Source organism: Anopheles stephensi, unplaced genomic scaffold (assembly GCF_013141755.1).
Source record: "Anopheles stephensi strain Indian unplaced genomic scaffold, UCI_ANSTEP_V1.0 ucontig99, whole genome shotgun sequence".
In the NCBI taxonomy this organism is placed as follows: domain Eukaryota; kingdom Metazoa; phylum Arthropoda; class Insecta; order Diptera; family Culicidae; genus Anopheles; species Anopheles stephensi.
This window is the reverse complement of record NW_023405470.1, coordinates 37,428-60,933: the sequence shown is the minus strand read 5'-3', so window position 1 is coordinate 60,933 and position 23,506 is coordinate 37,428. Positions and strand designations below refer to the sequence as shown.

At 44.5% G+C, this 23,506-nt stretch overlaps 1 protein-coding gene across 7 annotated transcripts in view; it reads left to right on the top strand.

The window, feature by feature from the left end:
• The first annotated feature begins 48 nt into the window (after window positions 1-48).
• Window positions 49-23,506, top strand: part of LOC118517347 (sine oculis-binding protein homolog A-like) — a 36,507-nt gene continuing 13,049 nt past the window's right edge. For 3 of the 7 annotated variants that reach the window (XM_036063347.1, XM_036063345.1, XM_036063340.1), the window contains exons 1-2: window positions 49-1,233; window positions 2,739-3,329. In XM_036063347.1, coding sequence (XP_035919240.1) covers window positions 3,240-3,329 — 90 coding nt within the window. In that variant the 5' untranslated portion in view covers window positions 49-1,233; window positions 2,739-3,239. Of the gene's footprint in view, window positions 3,330-23,506 lie in introns of all 7 variants that reach the window. The other 4 variants (XM_036063343.1, XM_036063342.1, XM_036063344.1 and 1 more) reach the window with 4 other exon arrangements.

Here is a 23,506-nt window from a genome sequence, read left to right as displayed (position 1 = left end):
AACGACACCGAACCGCAAACGGGCGTCTGATAACCGTCAGATAAAAATGTTAACAGTACGCAAGTGCGGATATTTCAAAGTTGAAAAATTGTGCGTTTTTTGGGCGATTTTGCAATACTAGTTAGGGGAAACAGTGTTTTAAAAATTTTCATTTCAAGCAGAAACATTGAATTTTAATTTGGTTTATTACATTTATGCGAATGCGTGGTGGAATGGTTAACCTACGAATAATCCGCCTAAGGCAGTGTTAATTAGTTAACTAAAAAAAAATAGTGATGAAAAGGTTAAAGGTTAAGGTTAGAATAACGACCCTCATCTCTCACCTTCACGAGCACTCATTGCGGCGAAAAGAGATGAACACTCTATCACTCTCGGTCGGCTGGCACAGAACTATTTTCCCTATAGCTTGTATGGCGCTCTAAATGGATGTGTTATCATCCTTGATTGGCTATGGTCGGTCATAGGTTACCGGATTACCCTACTGAAAGAGTAATTATTTTCTAAGAATAAGTGATTTAGCTTAACAGCGTTTAAATCTTCATAGAATTAACGCTCCAGCGACGCGGGCATAGCTTAAACGCAACTGATTTTTTGGCATGGACTCTCAAAATTTGATGAGATTTGACTGAAACGCGCCGCATACGCATTGGAACACTTCACGATTAATGCCCAATTAAATAATACTACAAAATCGCATGTGGGAAGGCTATGACCGAGCTGTAATGAAATTTGACAGCAGTCGTTTCGGGGCATAGAAATCTCCGGGATAAGGAAACCTTTTCTATTAAATTCCATGTACAAAATCCAACATCATGTGCTGTTAAATCACAGCATTTGCAGTTAAAACGCCATAACTATGACACCGGGCTTGCATCGAATTGCTTATCGGAATATCTTAAAAATAATATTTCTTAAAAAATGTTTTTGATTCATTAGTTGTTTTAAACATAAAATAATGATTCTGATGTGAAACTCTAGCCGCAATCTGCAACCAAATTGAAACAAACGAAAACGGTAAGACATCCAAATTTTAACCAATAAAACGATAACACGTTGCCCAGTGTGCAATCCGCGTTCATCAACATTGGGCCAAAGGTGGTGCGTGCGAACCGGTACAATTCGATGCATTCGTGTTTTGAATCGCGGGAAGTGCGCACATGCTTTGCGGTCGTGCGTGTTTGCTGGCGCCAACTTTCGTGGCGTTCTCTGCTGGCGTGCTTTGAACAGAAGAAAGTGTGTAGGATGTGAATTTTAATATTATACGATCTTGAATATTTATTTTTCTGTTAAGCAAAGTAAACTTACAAGATATGTGGCAATAGAACATGTGTGATAAATAGCAGCAGTTACGGATGCCAAAGTGGATTTCTTGAAGTGAAGTGTATAAATGAAGTGATTATAGCCCAAGAAATGGCTGTTGAAAAGGAACTATTATTTTCTTACACGAGAAAGTGAAACCCAAACTATCTCAAACAAAAGTTAGGGGAAATTAGACAACTGAACACATCCCTTTTCGGATGTAGGTTTTGCTAAACCAGAACCGGCAGTACCGTGCGTCCAGCGAAATTTGATACCACTTTTGTTCACAACCCATCGCGAAAGATGGATCGCTCGATCACTGTGTGCCGCATTTGCAGGCAACGATATCCTTCTTGTGCGACTGAGTGTTTAGGAAAAAAAGATGTGTTAAAAAATAGAACGATTTAAATTCGAAAGGGTGCTCCGGTCTCGCTGGCAAAAAGAAAAAAGAAGGGAAAACATAAGTGCCGCTATTAAGAAATCCACCTACGGGTAAAAGTTCTGCGATCGTGACGTTTGAGTAATGATGTTCATTAATTATAGGGCTATTGGAGTGGAATATGGTTTAGGAATGAAATCCAGAATTTCAAAAAGGACATAAAATCGAAATAGTAATCCAACTAGCAACAACTAATATAATTGCGAACCGATCGCTAAGACTGAAGCGTCAAGTAACGTCCAACAGTGTTCAAAATGGTACAGCGGTGTGTCCTTATTGCTCTCACTCGTTTCCATTTGTCGTAAACAGTGCCGTAAAAGATCAATTTCAATCATTAGCATACCAATCGTTTTTTTTCTCCTTTTCCATCGAGAGCTTAGACAGATCGTAAGCCGCACATTCCCCCCGTTGAGCATAGCGCCCTGGAGTTCGGGGGGCTTGCTTGTTTACGTTTTTCCAATTTTTCATCGCATATCATATCGCACCGCGGTGAATCGATTCGCTCGCGCGTCCGGAGGCATGTTTGATATAAAAATACTCACTCACCTCGTGCGATCGTGCGAGATGCGGATTTGCGCTAAAAATATGAGCCTAAAAAAGGGAGAATACTGTAAAGTTAAAATAAACACTGCCCAACATGATACGCGTGCAGTGGGTCGGTCGACACGGGAAGTCGACAATGTTGCTATTCCTGTAGAATAAATTTATCAACACACAAAAAAATAGTATTAAATTTAGAGTCAGTTTAAAAATAGACCAAGGAATGGTGGCATATCCGTCGAGAGCGTGAAATAGGTTCTCGGTTGCGTTTAGATTTCGCTGACGGTGTGCGCGCATTTCGTGCGGTTCGAGCATCATAAGGTTTGATGTATCAGGTTGCTGATTGGCACAAGTTTGGTGTGCCCTATGGTTTCGTTTACCGGAACATAAGATTGGGCATTCAGGATTCAGGTGCTCGGCAAAACAGTCCAATCGCTTATTACTATTGGTCACGTTTTAGTCACCAGTTGCAGATAAAATCCAGTACCCGTGATCTAGAACAACAAAAAAAAACTCAGTGAAAAATACATTTAATTAAGCAACAACGGTCGGAAAATGAGTGGACTGTTGGTGAAGAAAGTGAGCGCGTGTGTTCTCGGGGAAAGCCTGTATAGCGTACCGAACGGCAACTGAAAGTTGGCATCGTTCTCGCGAGCTCTCGACCCAGCGGCCGGTCCGACCTCGTGCTGCACTTTTGCCGCGTATCGAATGACATGGGAGGAATTTGGTGGCATGTGCACGGTCTCATATTACGGTGGTCCGGTATGAACACAAAGAACTGCCACTATCACCTTCGCTACCGGTGTGGCTGCTGGTAAAGGACCACCAAGTCCTTGTCCCGGTCTTGGGCTTTGTCGGTGGAAAGTGAAACGTGAAGCATTTCTTATCATTGCGAAGCGCGCGTAAGCCGTAGCCCAGGACTAGAAATTTTATCCGCGCCTGAGCGAGAACCGGCGTTACGATGGCAACGGCATCATCATCATCGGCGAGTACGTCACCGCCACGGATAAAGGTGAAGAAGGAGATTTGTACCGATAACGATACGATCAAGGTAAGTTGGATGCGTGATTACATTACTTGAGGTACAATTTTTGAAATTTTATAATACTAACTGTAAGAATAACAGATACAACAGATCGATTTTTATAAGCCAGCGCGTGTTGGTCCAGCGTGTGCATTATTGCATTTGGTCATACGAGCCGCTCTCGAGGTGCATGCCGGCAGTGGCTGGCAGGCCAATACGTCACCATGGTTGAGTACGGTATCGTGTTTCACTGGCACGCGTGCTTCAGCCGACACATGCTGGAAAATCGATACTAATCGATCGTTTGAAGTTTTCTATTTCACGTTACACTTCTGCTTGAGGATAATCAGATGTAATGGACAGCTGGGTTGAAAGGGGGAGCGACAAATAAAATGGCAAATAATATCATGTTTTAAAATTTAATGTAATATAGATTATATTTGAAATAATTCATATAAATTGCACAAAACAGTCCTTCAATCCTATCGTCCAAGAGAGCCAATCTACCATTGATTTTTGTGTTAAACAAACTTCTAAACGAACTAGTAGGAAGCTGCCAGTCCATTTGTAACTCCATCAGCTTGCGTGAGTTCAAATAGCGCCAAAAACACGGCTGGAAAGAGCGGCTCGGACAGGGTTACATATTCCGGTTACATCGAACAAAACCTCAAGCGCCCTAGGTTGGAAATTGGAGCTTGCTGATGTCGTCCTGCCCCGGTTACTGGACGCTTGGAGTGCAATACGCATGTGGGCTGCTATCGAGCATAGCTTGATGGACGACATCTTTCGCACCGAAAACGGTGGTCCGGAAATTGTAGTAGGGTGGTGCTCTGTTGTACTGTTGTACGGTAATTGGACCGTTGGAGAAGTTGAGCCTTTTGAGGAACAAAACCGGGGTGAGGTATGAAGAAGCAGATCGGGCTATCTATATGGTGGATACCGGGAAGTAAAACACAGTAAGAACGGTGGAAGAATTTTGATGGGATTTGTACAATGGTTTTAGTGAGTTAAATAGTTGCCTAGGTGTTGCATAAGCGATAAATATAAATTTGAAACGCCAGTTTAGGCCAGTATTTAGGATTTAGTTTAGGATGATTTGCTTGCTCGACCAAGAATTTTATCTCGTAACTTGTACTTCTTACAATACGCTCAATTACTCATTCGATCCTATGTACGTTAAATGCCGAAATGGCGATCTGCTTAAAAAATCCTTTGTTTTAGACATTTTTCAAACAATTGACGCTTGAGCGTGAGATAAATTTATCTCTTCTCATCTCCTTGGCACTACAACCTAGAGAGGTTTCGGCCTGCCATTTCTGGCGTTCTGTGACTTTATTTTACCCGTAGTAAAGTAGTTAGCCCTACGTACGGGGAGACGGTCTGGATGGGATTTGAACCCAGACGGTTCTACCGTGATAAGACCGGCGCCGTTATCGCCTTGGCCACCGGACCGCCCCCAAGGAGATAAGTTCAGCTTAGTTAAAAAAGGTTCTGTTTACGCTTAGATGTTTGTTTACGTTTAGACGTCAAATCTACTTGACGAAAGCTAGTTTCGTCAAGTTTTAATACATGAAATATTTCAAGGATACAGTGAGTAGGAGTGAGTGTCGCTCGCGTGGGGGACACTCATAAGAAAGTTTATAAATAGGGCAGAAAACACAATTATATCTCTCTTCGAATTTGGAATCTGAACACGACGCTTGGTAAATATTGCAACACACATCGATCCGAAACTCCGCGAATTCTTCATGGTGCCGTGACCAGGATATATAGCTCGAATTTCTGGTGCTTTCGCGAGTTTGATCGACCCATCGTTCACCGTTTTCTGTGTCGTACCACATTTCGTTTGGATTTTCGTGCACCGTACAGCTGTTTTTGCCGCATCACGCATTACACTGCAGGTCACTCACTCACACGCACATACACACACACAAGATTGCACAATGCCCGTACCACCCGTTGTTTTGGCGTCCCGTCGGACAATTTTGTTGGCGTCCCTTACTCGGTACGAGAAATTTTTGGATAGTTTCGTTCACGCACGGGATCAAGTACAAGTGGAGGTTCGCCTAAGAAAATTCGAAACATTATGCAAGGACCTAGAGAGTGTTCAACAAGAATTAGAGGATTCCGCTTCCACGCTGGAAGAAACAACGCAGAATGCTGCATTTCGAGAGAATTTCGAGAATAGATTGATTCGTGTCCAATCTCAACTGCAGGCAAAGCTAGCTCCTACCGCGCACCCGAGCACTGGATCGAACACACTCAAGGGCATCAAGCTTCCCACCATCGCGCATCATACGTCACAGGGTCACGAACTGAGTCACTCGCGGCGAATAACCTTTCCGCGTCAAACTTGTTTTGGTACCACGTCACATGAAACGCCAAATTGCATTTTATGCAATTCCTCGCATTCATTGCTAAAATGCCCACGATTTGAAGGAATGGAGCCTAAGGATCGCTATCGTTTCGCGATGACCGCGCGTTTATGCACAAATTGCTTACGCGAGAATCATGCGGCTCGTGATTGTCCGGCGCACTACAAATGCCGGTATTGTAATTTGGCACATCACACAAAACTGCACTTCACACCGAATAGCCCTAGTTACACAGCTCCGCCACATCACACACACAACACCGCTAACGATCACACAGCCACCGATAACACACAACCCCCATTTGCAGCAGCACTACAGCAAGCACCCGAGCAGGTATTGCTCCAAACTGCTTTCGTGAATATTATTGATAATTTCGGAATTGCTCATCCTGCGCGCGCGCTGTTGGACAGCGCATCGCAGCCGAATCTAACTAGCGATCGACTCGCTAAACGGCTAAGTTTGAAGACGAGTAACGTACACGTTACCACGCTAAATTGGATTTTGTCACCACCCAACACCTGGAAAACCGTTGTGGCTAATCGTGTTGCTGAGATCCAGAACTATTCACGTCCTCGTCAGTGGAAACACATTCCCGGCTCAACAAATCTCGCCGGCCTGGTATCTCGTGGGATGTCAGCAGTGGACATGCTGAAAAGGTCGATATGGACTTGTGGTCCCGAGTGGTTGGGACTACCTGCTTTTGATTGGCCAATATCGAATTCATTGCTGGCGGCCCAAGCTGATATTGAAATTCGTCGGACACGCACACAACAATCGTCACAAGTTACTTCATCCGCGATCACACCTAAATTCCTGGAAGCAGCTAAACTCACATTATGCATCCTGGCGCAACAAGACGAGTTTTTATCGGAGATCCGGTTGCTGAAAAAGGGAGAAACTATAGGGCGGCGCTCACCTCTACGGCGCTTGAAACCATTCCTCGATGAGGAAGGAATAATGCGAGTGGGTGGCCGATTGAAGCTTGCACAGCTTCCCTACCAGTTCAAACACCCTATCCTACTTCCCAAGAAACATCCGTTTGCTCGTCTCATCGCATACCACTTTCATGAAAAGCTGATGCATGGCGGGGGAAGACTATTACTTTCCCAGATTCGAGAAGAATATTGGCCGCTCGACGGACGGAGATTAGTGAAAGGAGTAGTCCGTAATTGTTTTCGTTGCATACGACAGGATCCCGCCCTAGTGCAACAACAAACCGGCCAACTTCCGTATCAACGCATCACTCCGAGCCGGCCGTTTTCTGTTACTGGAGTGGATTACGCCGGCCCATTTTATCTTAAGCCGACGTACAAGAGAGCTGCCGCTGCCAAATGTTATTTGTGTGTTTTCGTTTGTTTTGCAACCAAGGCGGTTCACCTGGAGCTGGTCAGCGATCTCACCACTGCAGGGTTCTTGGCCGCTTTACACCGCTTCACAGCCCGGCGCGGGCTACCGTCGGATATACACTCCGACAACGGGAAAAATTTCGAAGGTGCGTCACACGAGCTAAAAGAATTATTCGAGTTATTTCAGAGTGAGCAACAGCAAAACATCATCACCACCAACTGCTCTGACATGGGGATTACCTGGCACTTTACTCCACCTAAGGCTCCACATTTCGGTGGATTGTGGGAGGCTGCGGTGAAGACAGCCAAACGACATCTCTACCGGCATCTGGGCAGCTCGAGGCTGTCTTACGAAGGGTACAGCACCGTTCTTCAGCAGATAGAAGCGGCGATGAACTCGCGTCCCTTGCTGCCGATGACGGATGACCCGAACGATTTGGCCGCGCTTACTCCTGCGCACTTCCTGATCGGTACTTCCATGTACGCCGTCCCCGTTCCCGACTACACGCGCCTGAAGACCTACACTTTGGATGAACTACAAACCTGGCAATTACTCGTGCAACGTTTCTGGAAGCATTGGACCACCGAGTATTTGCAGGAAATGCAGAAGGACAATAAGGTTGCGGTTCGATGCGAAATCGTTCCCGGCAGGCTGGTCATCCTTGTGGACGATTCCCTCCCCATCACCCGCTGGCCACTGGCGCGCATCATTGATGTACACCCTGGAGAGGATCAGCTTACTCGTGTAGTGAAGCTGAAAACGGCAAAGGGATTAGTCACGCGTCCTGTTACGAAAATTTGCGTTTTACCTGTTGCGAAACCGTCCTGTTAGTACCGCGTGTTAGTTATTTTGTTATGACATTCTGTCATGGGGGGGAGTATGTTTACGTTTAGATGTTTTGTTTACGCTTAGACGTCACACCATACTTGACGAAAGCTAGTTTCGTCAAGTTTTTGATAAACGAAATATTTCAAGTATACAGTGAGTAAGGATGAGTGTCGCTCGCGTGGGGGGCACTCAGAAAGTTTATAAATAGGGCAGAAAACACAATTATAACTCTCTTCGAATTTGGAATCTGAACACGACGCTTGGTAAATATTGCAACACACATCGATCCGAAACTCCGCGAATTCTTCAGGTTCTGATAGTTTTTAATATACTTTCGATATATTAAGTTCATGGTAATGACATGATTAGCTTCATACTAATGATATCTAATCATAATCATCCTTCGATACTAATGACATGATTAGCTTAATACAGTCAGTGCTTAATGTACGATGGAACCATTAGCTAATTTCACTAGCCGTCATTCTAACAACGGCTGTTCTGGGAATCTATTTTTTATCGTTAAATGATATGACTTTCTAAGTACAGTCTATAGCTGATATACTCTTATAACAGTGAGAACAGAGTACATTTCCTAGAGCACATTATTTATTGATGACACGGTGATCTTCATCAACGGGTGATGATCATTCAGAAAAATGCTCAATAACTCAATGTAAATAAACGAAGACCTGGGAGATATTTTTCTTGGTAAAGTTAAAATAAAATAAGATTTCACATACTAAAAAAACAAAGACATTAATAGAGACAAGAAATCATGATAACGATAGATGGAGCACCCGTAGACAGTGTTTTTAGTATTAAATATTTATGAGTAACAATTGACGACATCTTAAACTAAAGGACCACACCGACAAGGTTATAAAGAATTAAAATTTAATTAAAAAAAATAAATTAAAAAAAAAATTGGGTTAAAATTTGGAATTATTCAAACGCTCGGGAGTTATATCAAGCGCTAAGGAAAGACACAAATCTACTTGTAATTTTTTGGATCAAACTTGTATTTTTATGCAATACAATTCTTTTCCTCGCAAATGATACACAACTCGCTAAGCTACAAAGACTAGAGAACAAGGCTATGCGAGGCTATACTATTTAGATTTTGGCTGGGACACTCCTTTGGCTACGTTCTTACATATCAGGTGCTACAAACGTTTCGCGGTATTTGACCCAATAATCCTCTATGCCGCTCATGGTCTACCGCCAATCCATTATCTAGGCCATAAAAGGACTTGATCATCTTGAGATGGATGATCATCCTTCTGGAGCCTTGCGAGTCTGATTCTCTGCACGATGCTGAGATACAGCTCGTGGAACTCGTCATTGTAGCGGTTCCGCCATAGTCGTTCCACACCACTTCTTCTTCCAAGATCTTGGCCTGCCATTTCTGGCTTTGTGTGACATGATTTTACCCATAGCTGGATAGTCAGTCCACACATACGGGATCAAAAATCCTTCCAAGCAGACTCCCTAAGGTAATATGTGATATTTTCTACTGTGGATGTCCGTACGCCAAAGAATTACGTGGCACAGTATGATTTTTACCGCACGAAGAGTGCAAAACTATATGAATGTAGCGGCCAGGAACTCATAGTTTCACAAAAGGACTTCCATGGTACATTAGTATGCCGCAAAAAGTTCTTGTTGTGAGTTTCGCATCTGTGTTTAGATAATTGTGTGCGGCATGTATTAGAAGTATTTAAATTTAATCAACTGAACTGAAAGTTTTTCGTTCATTAAAAGCTTAAGTAAAAAATGTGTGCCAATTATCTCAAGATAACTCAACCATCTAAATCCATTCAGAAGTCAAAGGTGGGATCGCCATCGTCGTTATCAGAACAACGGCTTCTGCCTGGGCATTATACGTTTCTCTCTATACATTAAAGTGATCTCACTTGCCTGAACAAGATCAGTTTTCGGTCACGCACTAACGTCTAATTGTAGTACATTAACGTTCCGACATAGGTATAAAATCTAAACAGATTTGTGTGTATCACAAAACATCCTCCTCATCATCACAAGCGGTTGTGTTGTAGTAATGTTTGCCAATGGTATTTAATTCCTCCCGTATTCGTAGGGCGTCGTCTAGCGCCGGTTTTCAACCTGAAACCAAATAACCCCATATTGCCCTTTTGCGGGAGAAGCAACAAGTAGTAATGGGAGAGCTGTACACACCGAGGAGCATTCTACACGCTCTGCACCCTTAACAGAGGGGCGCGGCTGTGCGCTGGGTGAAGTTATCATCATCCCCCCCCATTTTCGGTTTGATGCAATTTATCGCGGCTTATATTTAGTCCTCCGCGTCGGGATCAAATGTGTTTCGTTTGAAGCGGGCAGGGCAAATCTGGGTAGCGTTCGCAGCTCACAGAGTTTTATCTTTCCCACACGCGGCACACCGGGATGATGCAGCGCGCACGTATGGCACACGGTGGAGCGAACCGGCGGGACGCCGACGGCATATCTTGTGAAGTCCTCTACGATTTCAAACGGCCGCACACCTGCCGTTGTCAGTTTTCCACGTGTTGGCGAAGCGCAGGGAGTCGTCAGAGCAGCAGGTGAGCAGCGAAGAGCGTATGAGGGATCCCTATTACTAGCGTACTACTTGCTGCTTCTCCATTGTACCCGGTCCCGCCATTGCCCCACAAGGACCGTACTGTCGGAACGTGGGGAGCGATTTGGCTGGCGCGAATATTGCCAGAGAATTTATTTGACGTGAACCCATTAATAATTGACGCATACTGCAACCGTATATTGTTGTTGTTAGCGGCCAGCGGTCAAATTTATTGATATCAGACGAATCGGGAAAGGGTAATGGGGATTGATTACATTGTTTGCGATGGAAATAAATTAAATTCACTCAAGATGAGGCATAATTTACATTTTTAGTTGTTGAATATTGAATAAAAATAATCGCTTGACACATTTTCCATGTTCCGCTAAATATATTACAGTTTTTCTTAAATTTTGTTCCATTTTTGCCTAAACTTTGGTGTTCGGCGATCCGTATCCATTTCCATGATGTGCGCACTAGGAAATTAAATACTCACACATAAATTCATCTTCGTCAAACACACACATACACGCATATTCGCTTGCAATGGATAGAAAACAGTTCCACCGATGGGGTTCCTTCCTTCTTCCAAATCGAACCCCAAGTCCCTCAGCATTCCTGCAAAAACTCTCGATCCAATCGGGCGAGTAATAAATTTGGACACGAACGCCGGTTTAGTGACGGCGACACAGGTTTTTGGACGTTCGGTTTCGATTTCTATTTCAAAGACATTTTCCTCGTGCTTTGTGTCACATGTGTCCACCAACCAACGCCCGACTCCGGTGTGGAAATTGAACACTTTCTCTTTCGCGTGTTTTGCTACGTGCGGATTTCGTTGCGCAAAATCGTGCGTATGGAAGTGTTGATGGTAATGTGCGTCTGAGATGGATGAGATCAGTCAGATCAAATGGGAAAAGAATCCTTCGCTTTCGAAGATAGGGAGTTTGGAACGCAAACGATTTTTTTTTTTTAGATAGGAAACGTCTTTGGGTTGCTGTTTCAAAGTGTTTGAGGTTGATGCACAGGGACATGACATTGGCAAAGATGAAGGATAAGTTTTTTCAAAATTCTTATCAGGTGGAAAGTTGTGTCGTTTTCACTGTTGTCATTAAGAAAAGGACAAGACACAGAGGTAAACGAAACAGATGAGTGAATTTATAACGGTAGGAGCGCCTTTACAGCAACAACATTGAGTTACTTATTTGCTTATTTACTTATCAGGTATTGGATTGTTGCTAAGGTTCCCGGTAACGCTCAAAGTCTTGCTCCGTCATCTCCCAATCCAATATTCCGGCTTTTCTGATGAACGTCTGACCAAAAATCCGACGAATGACCAAAAGGACTATATTGGGCTGAGTCTTGCAGTACCATTCTCATGACTTGGTCAACCCAACGAAGCCTTCTTGATTTTGGAGCCGCTGAAGGTTCTACCACGTCTAGCATGTCGGTTAGCCTTGGCTGGATCGCCAGTTGTTTTCCAGAAAACTCGGTTGATCTCTGACACATTAGACTTCACCTAACCCACCTGATATCCAGTCCAGAGCTACGGAGTCAGGGGAATCTAATTCTCTATTCCTTCATTGTCTTTTCAAAAATATCCTCGTCCCGGTCGAAGACGCTATCGACCAAAAACGTATCCAGCGAATGTTTGCTTTGCGTTTCTAAAGGGATCCCGTGAATTGCAATCCTTGGTCTGGCAACTCTGCCCTCGGCGTGGATGCAGCATTCAGAGATCCTTGGTCGGCGCGCTTTTTTTTGCTCCCGGTGGTAATCAATTTCTACGTTCCGGCGAGGATCGCCGTTTCAGTTTCGGTTTTTCTGATTTGTTTGTTGCTATGTGCCATGAAATTGGATTCATTCTGTGAGGCCATCTACTCGTTAGATAGCCGCTCTCGCGCCGACTCTATTCGTTTAACTTAAAAGTAAGCATTAAGATAGTGTCGAGGGGACCTTGTGGTCATAAGTTAACAAATGAATAAATCATGATTTCGAACGCCGCTATGAGAGTTTTATCAGTTACAAACAAAGTTTCAAGAGTCCAAGACTTAGAGGCATAAATGAATACTGGAACTCAAACTGATTCTTCCAGTTTCTCTATTTCTTTTTTGGCCTGCTCCTATGGAGCACGTCTAAAAGACATGGCCTGGTGTTAAATCATTTTCTAGGAAACACGGTCCTTGGCTGCACTCCTTCATCTTCGGCTACATCCGATCTGAGTGAGCCAACCAGCTCGTTGTGCTCTTCTACGCTTCGCGGTGAAAGTGTCGTTGACGAGCAGCTTCCTGATAGGGCATGTGTCCCTTATTTTGTAGTGTGTCCTACTAGGGGCAAGCACACTTGCGCATTCTTAACAGCTTTGTGGTAGTCGGTACTTCCTTTTGACCTACGGCTCTATGAATGTAGTTCAGAATGAATTAGGAGCCTCGAGCTATGACTTTTTTATAAATCATCCACCGATTGTACTTTCTCGTGATAAACTTAAGGCGAGGCGATCTTTGATCCTATGATTAACTTAAGCCGTAAGCCAGGATCTAGATTTACTTATAGCAGACTAAGCTAAAGACGAAGGTGTCAGACATCCCAAAATGAGTATCAAGCAATATAGTCAAATAGGAAAACACTTTTTGTCGCTTCTTTATATCAGTTCTAGACAACATGGTCCAATTTGAGATTTCTTGACATGATCAACCCAACGGAGCCTTCTTCATTTCCGCTGAGGGTAGAGCACTTCGGTTAGACATGGCTAGATCGCCCAGCTTTATTCAGGAAACTCGGATCATGGCTGCTTACCTCTAACGAACGTTGATCTCCGACAAATTGGATAGAGCCTGTACAATGAAAATCAAAATAAAACCTAACTATTTGTTTTGCTCCATCAGTGCATAAAGTATCTAATATAGCGATAACCACTCAATTAAAACTTACATGTTACATACATTACTCTTCAGCTCCACACACACACACACACACACACAAAAAAAACAGATACTGTCCAGGTTGTTTGCTCGGTTTCCTTCACAGCGTTACACAGCGTCCGCGTCTTATTGCTGGCCTTCTTTTCCCGGGCGATAATTGTGCCGGTGTTGTTTTGGAGGTTTTTTTTTTATCACTGCATCCCCAAAGTAAACTCAAAGTATCAATTTTCATTCACCAACCAAGTCCCACAAATGATGAGCAGTCGGTTGGTAAGAGAAAAAGAAAAACCTAAACCAAGAACAAGAAGTAAAATAACCTACAAAACAATTGCAACCGCCGCGCGGGTCAATGAATTGGCCGTCCTCTACATACAGAACTGATTTCACTTGACTTGGCTCGACTCGTTTTAATGCTCTTTCCAGTTTTTCACTCTAGCTGTTAATTATTTACTTGAGTGGATTTAAAGAACAAAAAAAAAACAAAACAAGTTCACATTACCGGGTCACAGTCGCTTTGGTGAGGCGAGGGTTGAGTCTGCAAAAATTCCCCATTCGGCATGGAAAAACCGGCTGAAATCGAATCCAAATCACCTATATTGAGTTCGAATTTGAACCAAAGCGTCTCGAAGTCAAATTAAGCGGTAAGCGCAATTATCAGGAAAAAAAAATCAACCGTTTTTTAAGGGTTGCATTTATGTTTTGTTGTTCAACAACACCTTAGCAAATTTAAGCTCAATGAATGTATGTTATAAGTTTATTACAGCTTCGCTAACAAGATACTCACAAAAGTAGCTTTCGGGTTCGCATGCGCTTGCTTAATTAAAAACAAAACGAAAATTTCACCCAATTTGATTGTGCTCAGTGTAATGTGATATTGTCGTTGGCTTCACGTACTTCGGTAACGAGTACCTTAGTGTGGTTATCGGTTGCATCGGCGTTGTTGTTGGGTGGCCGTCCTTCGTTGGGAGCTGATTGCGTCGGTAAAGCTTGGTTTTTCTCCGAGAGTCGATTCTAGATTGCTTGGAGAGTTTCTTACGAATCAGATCGACCACTCCTCAGTTCCCGAAATCTAAGGATTCTGTAACTTGAACCAATCCACGCAATGCAGCAAAGAATCCAAATTTCAAAAAGCTGTCCCCTCTTTCACGTAATTACCGAATGTAGCACATTTTTCATATCACCTAATTTTTCCCATGCCTGAACTGCACGCACGTTCCCTACAGAGGAACGTCAGTAACGGGACCCCAAACCGGCCAGGTTAAGGCAGGCGTCCGGAATGGGACGCGCAACGAAATGATTTGCTAATTGAAATGCGATCCAGTGCAAATGAAGTTGCAGTTGATAATTTGATATCCGGCAGCTGACACGAAGCTGTGGACGGTGGTGTGCCGCTTGCTGTGAGTACGGCGGTGTCAGCGGCACCGACCGTACGCTGTTACAATGATGGCGCAAAGATACCAGCAGCAGTGGTCTTGGTGGTTGTTGCTGGTTTCGGTATTTTCGCGTATAATTTTGTTTTGTGTCTGCTCCAAAGCAATGGTATTCAGCGTGGTCTCAAATGACACCCTTTTGGGCGAAGAGTAATTTATACAGACGTGTCGGGTGAAGTGATATCACACGAAGTTGAAGTTTTTATGGGACCGTACGCAAAATGTCAATGGGACGGTAAGATTTTATGCTTATTTTGAAACTAATTATAACCGATGTTTAAAAAAAAAAACGGGCAAGTGTTAAAACTATCGGCAGGAAACATGGGCTGTGGTTATTGACAAATGCAGCTGATCCCGAGAGATGACACACATGGAACTAATAGGAATGTTAGGGTTTTAAGACGCTTTTTAAATTTTAATCATAGATAAAGTAATTTTTAATTGTTAATGATTTAAAAATTTATTAGAGGCGACAACGACGCCGCTCTTCATACGGGGTTCAAATCACATCCAAACCGTTTCGCCGTAGTAAGGATTGATTATCCAACTACGCGGTATCATTTATTCTAGTAAATGGCAGGCTAGACCTAAGAGGTTATTAGGTCAAGAATAGAGGGAGAAAGAGGGAGAGAGAGAGAAAGAGAAAGAGAGAGAGAGAGAGAGAGAGATCTGAAAATATTATCTCGATTGCTATTGTTAGCCTGAATACTCTTTATAGGCCTTGTTCATGCCTCCCATTTTTGACTTACTAGACTTGTTGATACTACGTAGTTGGATAGTCAAGTTAGTTCTCACCACGATGGGACGATTCGAATGGAATTTGCACCGTCCTACTATGCGAAGAGCTGACGCAAACAGAAAGCCAGAAATGGCAGGCTGAGACCTCACGAGGTTGTAGTGCCAAGGAAGAAGAAATTCATGCTTTGAATCCTAAATATTCGACATTGATAAAATTGATAGCATGTTTTATTCGGATAAGTTAATTCCGTATTCCTGTGCTTAGAGGGTCCCCACTAGCGGCCTTCCCTTGAAATTGCCCTTAATTTCACCTATCTGGAGTCAAAAGTCTGCAGCGACAGCAACATAGATGTTGAGTTACGCGTTAGGGTTCTGGCTGCCAACCGGTCATACTACAGTCTTAGCAAGATGCAGGAAAAAGAGGAATCCTGAGGATAGAACATTATAGTCTCAGTACTCACATACGCCTCTGACACATGCGACCCAGTCCAACACAAGCGAAATCCTCTTAGCCGCATTCGAAAGGAAGATGCTCAGAAGGATTTTTAAATTAAAGATTAAAGAACCTTTGTAATGCCGAGCTCTACGAGCTGTACGGTAATCTATTCATTGAGAAGCGAATTAGACTCGTCTTTTTTCCTATTGGCTAGTCTTTTCATGAGAATGGCACTGAACGATCCAACCCAATGACTTCACCATAGATGGGCAGAGGAGGCATGGTAGGCTCAAACTGAGATGGAGTGGTGGCGTTGATGTCTCCGCTTTTTCCGTTAATTAATGTTAAGCAATTAAAATTGACGTCATTGGTCTATTTTGAAGCTCGGAAAATGGTCAAGAAAAAATCGGCTGAACCATTTAGCGTCACTTATCAAATACTCCACTGTTGAAGCTGGAGCTAATCAGATTTAGTTTTCCCATTTAAGCTCCTAGCTTCAAGGACATTCAGTTGCAGAGCTTAAAGCATAGAATTGAATATTTAAGTTCATTGTTTACGTTACAAAAACTGGAATGAATTTGGAGTTCCAGGAATTTTGCACTTTCTAGGAAGGAGGACACATCCTCGATACGCTGATCGGAAAATTGTGATCCTGTGTGACTATCATACCACCCTTCCCGATCCACCTCAAACAGCCCCTTCTTTACATCCAAATCGATCGGGTGAGCCAGAAGCTAGACAGTGCACGAGATATCGGATTCCTTCCAGCCAACCAGCCTGCCAGCCAGCACGGTTGCCAAAGATGACGATGATGATGATGAGGTTGCTTCGTTGTATATTCGTCCGGATCGGTCGTCCGATGCACATCGGCGGTGTCGCATTACCAACCAGCCAGTAGTAGAGGTAGTAGCAGCAGCAGTAACCGGCAAATAGTGCGGGTAGGGAATGAACGGAACACGGGTCGGTTTAGATTTTCCATCTATTACCGGCTCTTTAGTCTTACTGGGGCTGGGACACAAACACAAAACAAGGGCACGAATGAGGGCGGTGCAAATTGAAAACATATTTTCCACACCATCGGACGATGTGACGATCGGGGAGGGGTTTTTGCGGGACCGGAACGAACGACCAACGCCGAGAGTGTTGTGTGGTGTGAGCACTCCTGCGATACTAATAGTGTTCTTGGGTTCTTCGGCAGAAGACACGCATGCGGATACATTTCGTGCACACGTCAAAAGTTGTGCGAAGCGAGCTTTAGAAAATGCGCCCGGAATCCCCGGGTGAGAGATGGTTTTCGGGGCGGGGAGGGGTAGCGGTGTGGAGCCGGTGGGGATATTTGGTTTCGGGTGAACGATGGTATCGCATTCCGGTAGTCCGGTAGAAAAGTGGAACTTCCCAGGATTAAATAATGAGCATGAAGCTATACGAGCAAGGCACGCCTTGCGGATAGGGACAACGGTCGAACCGGTGGATCCACGTTTCGGTAAATGAGACATTTCAAGGTGTAGAGTTACCGGGTGGTGCTCTAGCTCTCGGAACTCATGATCTCTCATGTCGCCTGGGTGCTCTATTGTTCCCGCCTGTGCGTTGAATGTGACTAATGATGCTGGACAGTCATTATAAAAACCTGCCTGGAAGTCTCACAGCTCTCGCAGGAGCAGGAGGATTCGCTTTGATGATGGGGTTGGCAAGGGTCCGGATTTGTAGTTGGGCGAAATTTGTATAAATACGATCCTTGCAGTGATCTCTTGAGGGTCTTTGGTTTTATTGTCCCGAGAATAATTTTATTGGTTCTCGTACTTATATAAGAAACAAGAGCTTAAACCTACTCACATGGACCTTCCATAGCTGTCGACCACAATACCCGTACAGAAAACAACATAACGTGGTGCATAATCTGACATTCGGTTGAGTGAAATCAGGCCGCGGAAAAGGGGATCCGTTGCAAAACTGTAACTCCAACAGTCTCGCAAACAATCCTTCAATCGAACGTTATCCCCGAAACGTAATCTGACCCGGGGAACAGGGAACGACTGGGAAGCATACCGAAAACGTCATCGCGACACGAACCACATGGTATTGGTGGTAGGGCAGCGATACAGAACTCTAGACCAGGAAAGCAAACGAGTTTCATGTTACCAGCCAGCCAGCCAGCCAGCCAGTCAGCGGCCAGAAGCTTGGGAAATTTTGCATTCGCAAGCGCTTGGCTGTGGTGAACGGTTAAACGTTTTCCTGGGTTGTACAATGGGCATAGAATTGTGGTGGCGCTAGCTTTATAATGTGCTCTAATTTAACTAGTAATCTTTTTTGCCTTAAAACCTGTGGGTTTTCTCTCAACAAAACTGATTTCGAAATTCGCGTTCTGGTCCTTTAAAACCATGACTTAAATTTGATCTCCACGCACGCTAGACACACACTCACTCTCCCTCGAATATGTCTCACATTTCCGGTAGATCCTCGCGCATTGATAAGGTTTTATATTTGTGTGGTTTGCTCGCTCGTTCCGACAGCCCCCGGAATGCGCATCAGCTCAGCTCGTTTCGGGGAATTGCGCCAAAAAACCAAATCGCCATCGCCATGTTTCGATGGCATGTTTTTCGGGAATGCCCTATCTATCCCCCGTCCCCATGCCAAAACGCGAAACAGGGGCGCGCTGGGATTCTTCGCCGTGCTCGGCTGCATATCCGGTTACAATGATTTTTATCATGAGTTGTTTCCCTGTGAGTGTGTGTGTGCGGGCGCTCGTACGTGTGTGTGTGCTTTATTTTGTGTTTCTCCTCCCCACCGTTTCCCCCAGTTTGTTCTGGTTCAGGGGGGTTAGATTTTGGGCCTTCGCTTCTCCATCTTCGATGGGTTTCAGTTTCGAAAAGTTCTCGCCTTTCGCCATGGCCGAGAAGACGATCCATCCATCCAGCACACGATCCGTTCGGATGGCGCACGAATGGTGGGTGCAGGCTTCGGTTATGGTTCCGGTTACGCGCCGACCGTCAGTCGGCGAGTGAGATGGCGACACAGCCCGTGCGCGATATCCTCGTCCTCGGTTGGGTTCGGGTCGTCAAGATGAAGCTGACGCTGATGATGATGATCGGGGACGGTGAAGGAGGGGTGTACAGGGGGAAAGGGTACGACCGGGGTTGATATTGGAGACGAGGGCGAATTCGTACGCTAAAATAACACATAATTTTCAAACGTTAAAACATTATTAAGCAACTCGAAACCGTCGTTCGAGTATCGAATTTGAAACCGACCGGGCCTCTCGTCGGAGACCCTCGGTGATGGGAGACCCCGGGCTGGATGGATGGTTTCAACGTCATCCAACATCGTGCCAGAACTGGGGAGGGGGGGAGATGAAATCGGAATATGGATAAGAAACGAACGAACGGGGTGGGTTGGGTGGGCCTCTTCGGGTGTTCTGTGACCGATCGGTTCAGGTCGGACATGTCGGGGTAATGAGGGATGGTTTTCTCTCTCTCTCTCTCTCTCTCTCTCTCTCTCTCTCTCTACCGCCCGACCATTTATTTCGTGCAGATTGTAAACGAAGGAGTATTTTCCAAATTGTTGACATGTGTACTAGGTTAGGGGAAAAAGTTGCAGTTTTTATGTCGTGTTACCTATGTTAAGTTGTTTTAGTACTAAGACAATCTATTGTAAGGCTTATATTTCAGGCTATTTTTCACTAGTTAAAATTTGAGTTTACTGTTTTATTACTTTTTCTCTCTGTTTTAAACTTCTTTCATTAGTTTGTTTATTAATTTGAAATCTTTGTTATTAGTAAGTGTTTCATGTTGCATTAAGATTTTTTAAGAAAGGATAAAAAATTTATCTTACCGATTTTGTTATATTATTTTTACTAAAATAATTTAAAAACTTATTAAAACCCATTAGAAAATTTAATGGAAGTAATATTTGAAACAGATTTTTGGAACGTTTTAAATTTTAATAGTTTATCTTGAAGAAAAAAAATAGCAATCAATTTTCGGTTCAATGTTGTGTTGTGACTTTTGATTCATTAAACATCTCCTTCCGTTGCTTATCTTAAGGCAAACATCTTCTCTCACTCGCAGAACTAAATTTGAAGACGCCACAACGCGTTCCCGGGACCCGGACCGACGAGACACCACGAGACGCAAGCGCACGCGTGTGTACGTACGCTCAGGACCGGTCTCGCTCGGTGCCACGGGTTTCGTCTACGTTCGGCGCGTAACCGGATACCGTGCCGGTAACCCGATATCTTCCGTCAATGCAAAACATCTTGCCGGGGGTATGCGTCGCCACCGTCGGTTCCGTGCCTTGAACCCCGAACCGTTGCCGAGGAACGTGGAGTTGTTTTGTATTTTTCTTCCCAAGAAGTTCCCACACGGTCGCGATGGGTTTCAGGAGGATCGTTCAAAATTGGCATCACGGAACAGTGTTGCGTTTGCGCCAGCACCGCGCAAACAGGGAAACGCCTGGTTTAGCGAGCGGGTTAAGAGATGATCGTGGCAGACGTTTCGCCAGATTCCGTCATGTCCCGTTCGAATCCCATGGCGGTGGGGAAGCAGGCATCCTTGCGCAAGGGAAGGAAGGAAATATCATCGTCCGCACAGAGATGGTCGACAGCGTTTCGAATGGCATTAATTAGGTCCATATTTTGTGTCACGGGCGCAATAAATAAGTGTGTCCCGTTCATTATCGTCTCAAGGATACAAGTTTACTTCAGGACAACAGTGACAACGTTTGGGATACGTCGGTTTAACAAAGTACAAAACATCCCTTGAAATGTTGAACGATTTGGAACTATAATTGATTGTTAAGTTTTCTTTCAATAGCTCAAAATGGCTCAAACATTGGTTGTAATGCTCCGTATCCCCCTTATTTACATTCTCTGCTAGCTACGCATGACCGTCTAATAAGTTGTTGCTTCTTGCAAGCATCGTTCGCCTTCAGGTTTGGTTATTATTAAATTCTCAGCTTACCCTTACAGATACATTGTAGCAGGATGTGCGCTCTGTGTAAATCATACGAATTATTAAGTGCAAGTGGATTCTCATGTTAGGCAGGGCTGTTGGGAGCTTAATTACGAGAATCACAGGAGACGAATTGGTGATCTTTGCTGGCTGAAGTTTTGCTTGGTTGCGCCAATCTAGTTGGGCGCCCCTCGTACTCTTGGAAGAAGGGCACAAATTGAATATCAACCGTAATTATAGAACGGTGTGGCATTGGTCTGCGGCGTGGAATTTGTTACTTTGAAGTGAATTTTGTGCCATTTGGGACGGTTCTAGTGTTGCTAATTATTACTAATACTACTATTTTCGCTCACCTTTTTGGTGAATTTTCAATATAAAATTATTTAATTGGCTTCATCAAGTTTTAAATTTTTATTTGACGCTTTCTTTCAATTTCTATTTATACGCAAAAGAAAAAAAATCAATGTACAATCTTGCAAAATAAATTATACTTCCCGTGCAGTCAGTTTGATCCACTATCTCTCGCCTGATCTCTAATTGGACGAAATTGAGCCGCACGATAAGTTTTCCCCGTCTTGGCATATTAGTCAGGCAGCTACATTTCGTGCCATTGGCACGAGACAGTGGAAAAGATGTCAGTTGGTGGTGGTTCCATTTTCTGTGCTCCTTCCTTCGGTCCCCGAGCGCTCCCCAAAAAAGGGGATTCAGCTGGTTCGGCTGACCCCGGGCCAAAAACGGAGCGCAACTACAAAGTAGTGATGCGCGTTCGGGTACGTGTGTCCGTTCGTCTTCCTGTCATCGAAGCTAATGAAACGCTTTTGCGAACGCCAAAACCGTCGTCGTCGTTCGTCCAAACATCTTACACATCCTCGGTCAACATCTTGCACATCTGCAAGGCGCGTTCCTCTTGGGCAGAACATATGGGGCCAAGTGGCAATAAATCGCGGCACTTGATCGCTCCTCCGGTTGTATTGGTATGACCGGGCCCGGGGATGATGCTGACGGTCGAATATGGGGGGAAGGAGGGGGCGGTGGCCGGGTTCGGGCCAATTGCAAACCATCACCGAGGCCAATCACTGCCACATTCATGGCATTGCCGCCGCTGTCGTCGTTGTCATTGCTGTGGCCCACGTGAATGATCCCGGCCGGCGGCAATGTGACACTGTTCGTTTTCTTATTCAATTAATTAACTTTAGCCGTCATCGTATTACAATACTTGTTTATTTCCCTGTCCTCTGCAACGGGAGACGTTTGTCAACTACGGCTGCATCTCACTCGCCGTCGCCGTCCATCCGTTTGCCCGGCCGGGTATGCCAGGGAGGCCAGGAGTGCCTTATCGATTTTCAACGTTAATCTCCGTCGCTGGAGAAGGAATCTGAGCTGGTACGCCGGGTATGACATTTGCAGCAACCGACACGCCGGGCACCGAGTTGATGCGATGCGGCAATCGGGCACTGGGAACCACGGGGGAAAACAGGGCGGCCCAGGGAAAACAGGCCTGGAACGGGGTGGTGGTAAATGAGTATCACATTTACACTTCTTCAATTCCACCTACCCTAACGAGCACTCGTCTTACCCAGGGCGCTTCGCTAGCACGACCTCACCAACCACCAACCATCGATCGCTCGGTGTTGTGCGAGGCTGCAGCAAGAAATCAAGCCCCACACTGTTGTTACTCATCGAGCTATACTCAGGGATGGCAACGCTGGGAACGAGTTACCGGCAGCTCGATCTTCCGCCTCATCCGTCGCTACGTGCCGTTTAATGAAATGCAGACAGTTTTCGTTAGTTTCCCCTTACAGTAACGCATCGTTTAGAGGCAACGGCAATGGAGCGAACTGCCGATCGAAGCTACAGGACGGGCCGGAATCTTCCCGGTAAAACTGAAAACTATTACACACGATGTGCGATAATAAAGACGGATGTAGTGAGACGAGGCCGAAAGAGGGAGGTGGTAATGTGCGTGATGCGTGTTGATGCTTTGGTCGAAGTGATCCTATCGGTGGCGCCCGTTGCTTCAAATTACACGCAGTTTTAAGCATGAGCAATGCGAACGTTTCCGGATGTGTCGAACGGCGCTGCAGCTAGCACGGTTTATGGGACGTACACCAGCCACGCGGAAGCCGTGCAGTTTGTTGCTAAATTGAGGATGCTGTTTAGTGCTTTGCCAACTAATAGTAAGGTGATGAGTGAGATATTTTCCAACCTCAAGATGTAGACACATGGGTTAAGGGGGTTATAAAATTATGTTTCTTTTAGTTTGATAGGCTTTACTTACCAGAATGGAATGATATTTTATGCGCAAATGGTTCTTAAGAAGAAGACTTGGGAAACCGAGATCATCCAACCAGGTCCCTCCAACCAATTTCTATACCCTGTACAATTTTTAATGTGCGTATTTATTGTTTTTGGAGATTAAAACTGACCTCTGATATAATACTATCACAATGTGTAAAAAAAAACCATCAAATCGTATATTTGACGCCATTATTCGCAATTATGAGGCGAATGAGGTCTCTAAGACCCAAAGCCTCTATAAATACTCGAAACAAATAATAAAATTCGCTATCTTTGTCCTGCTTCTAATTCTTCCAATTCTTCTTAACTGGTATCAAAG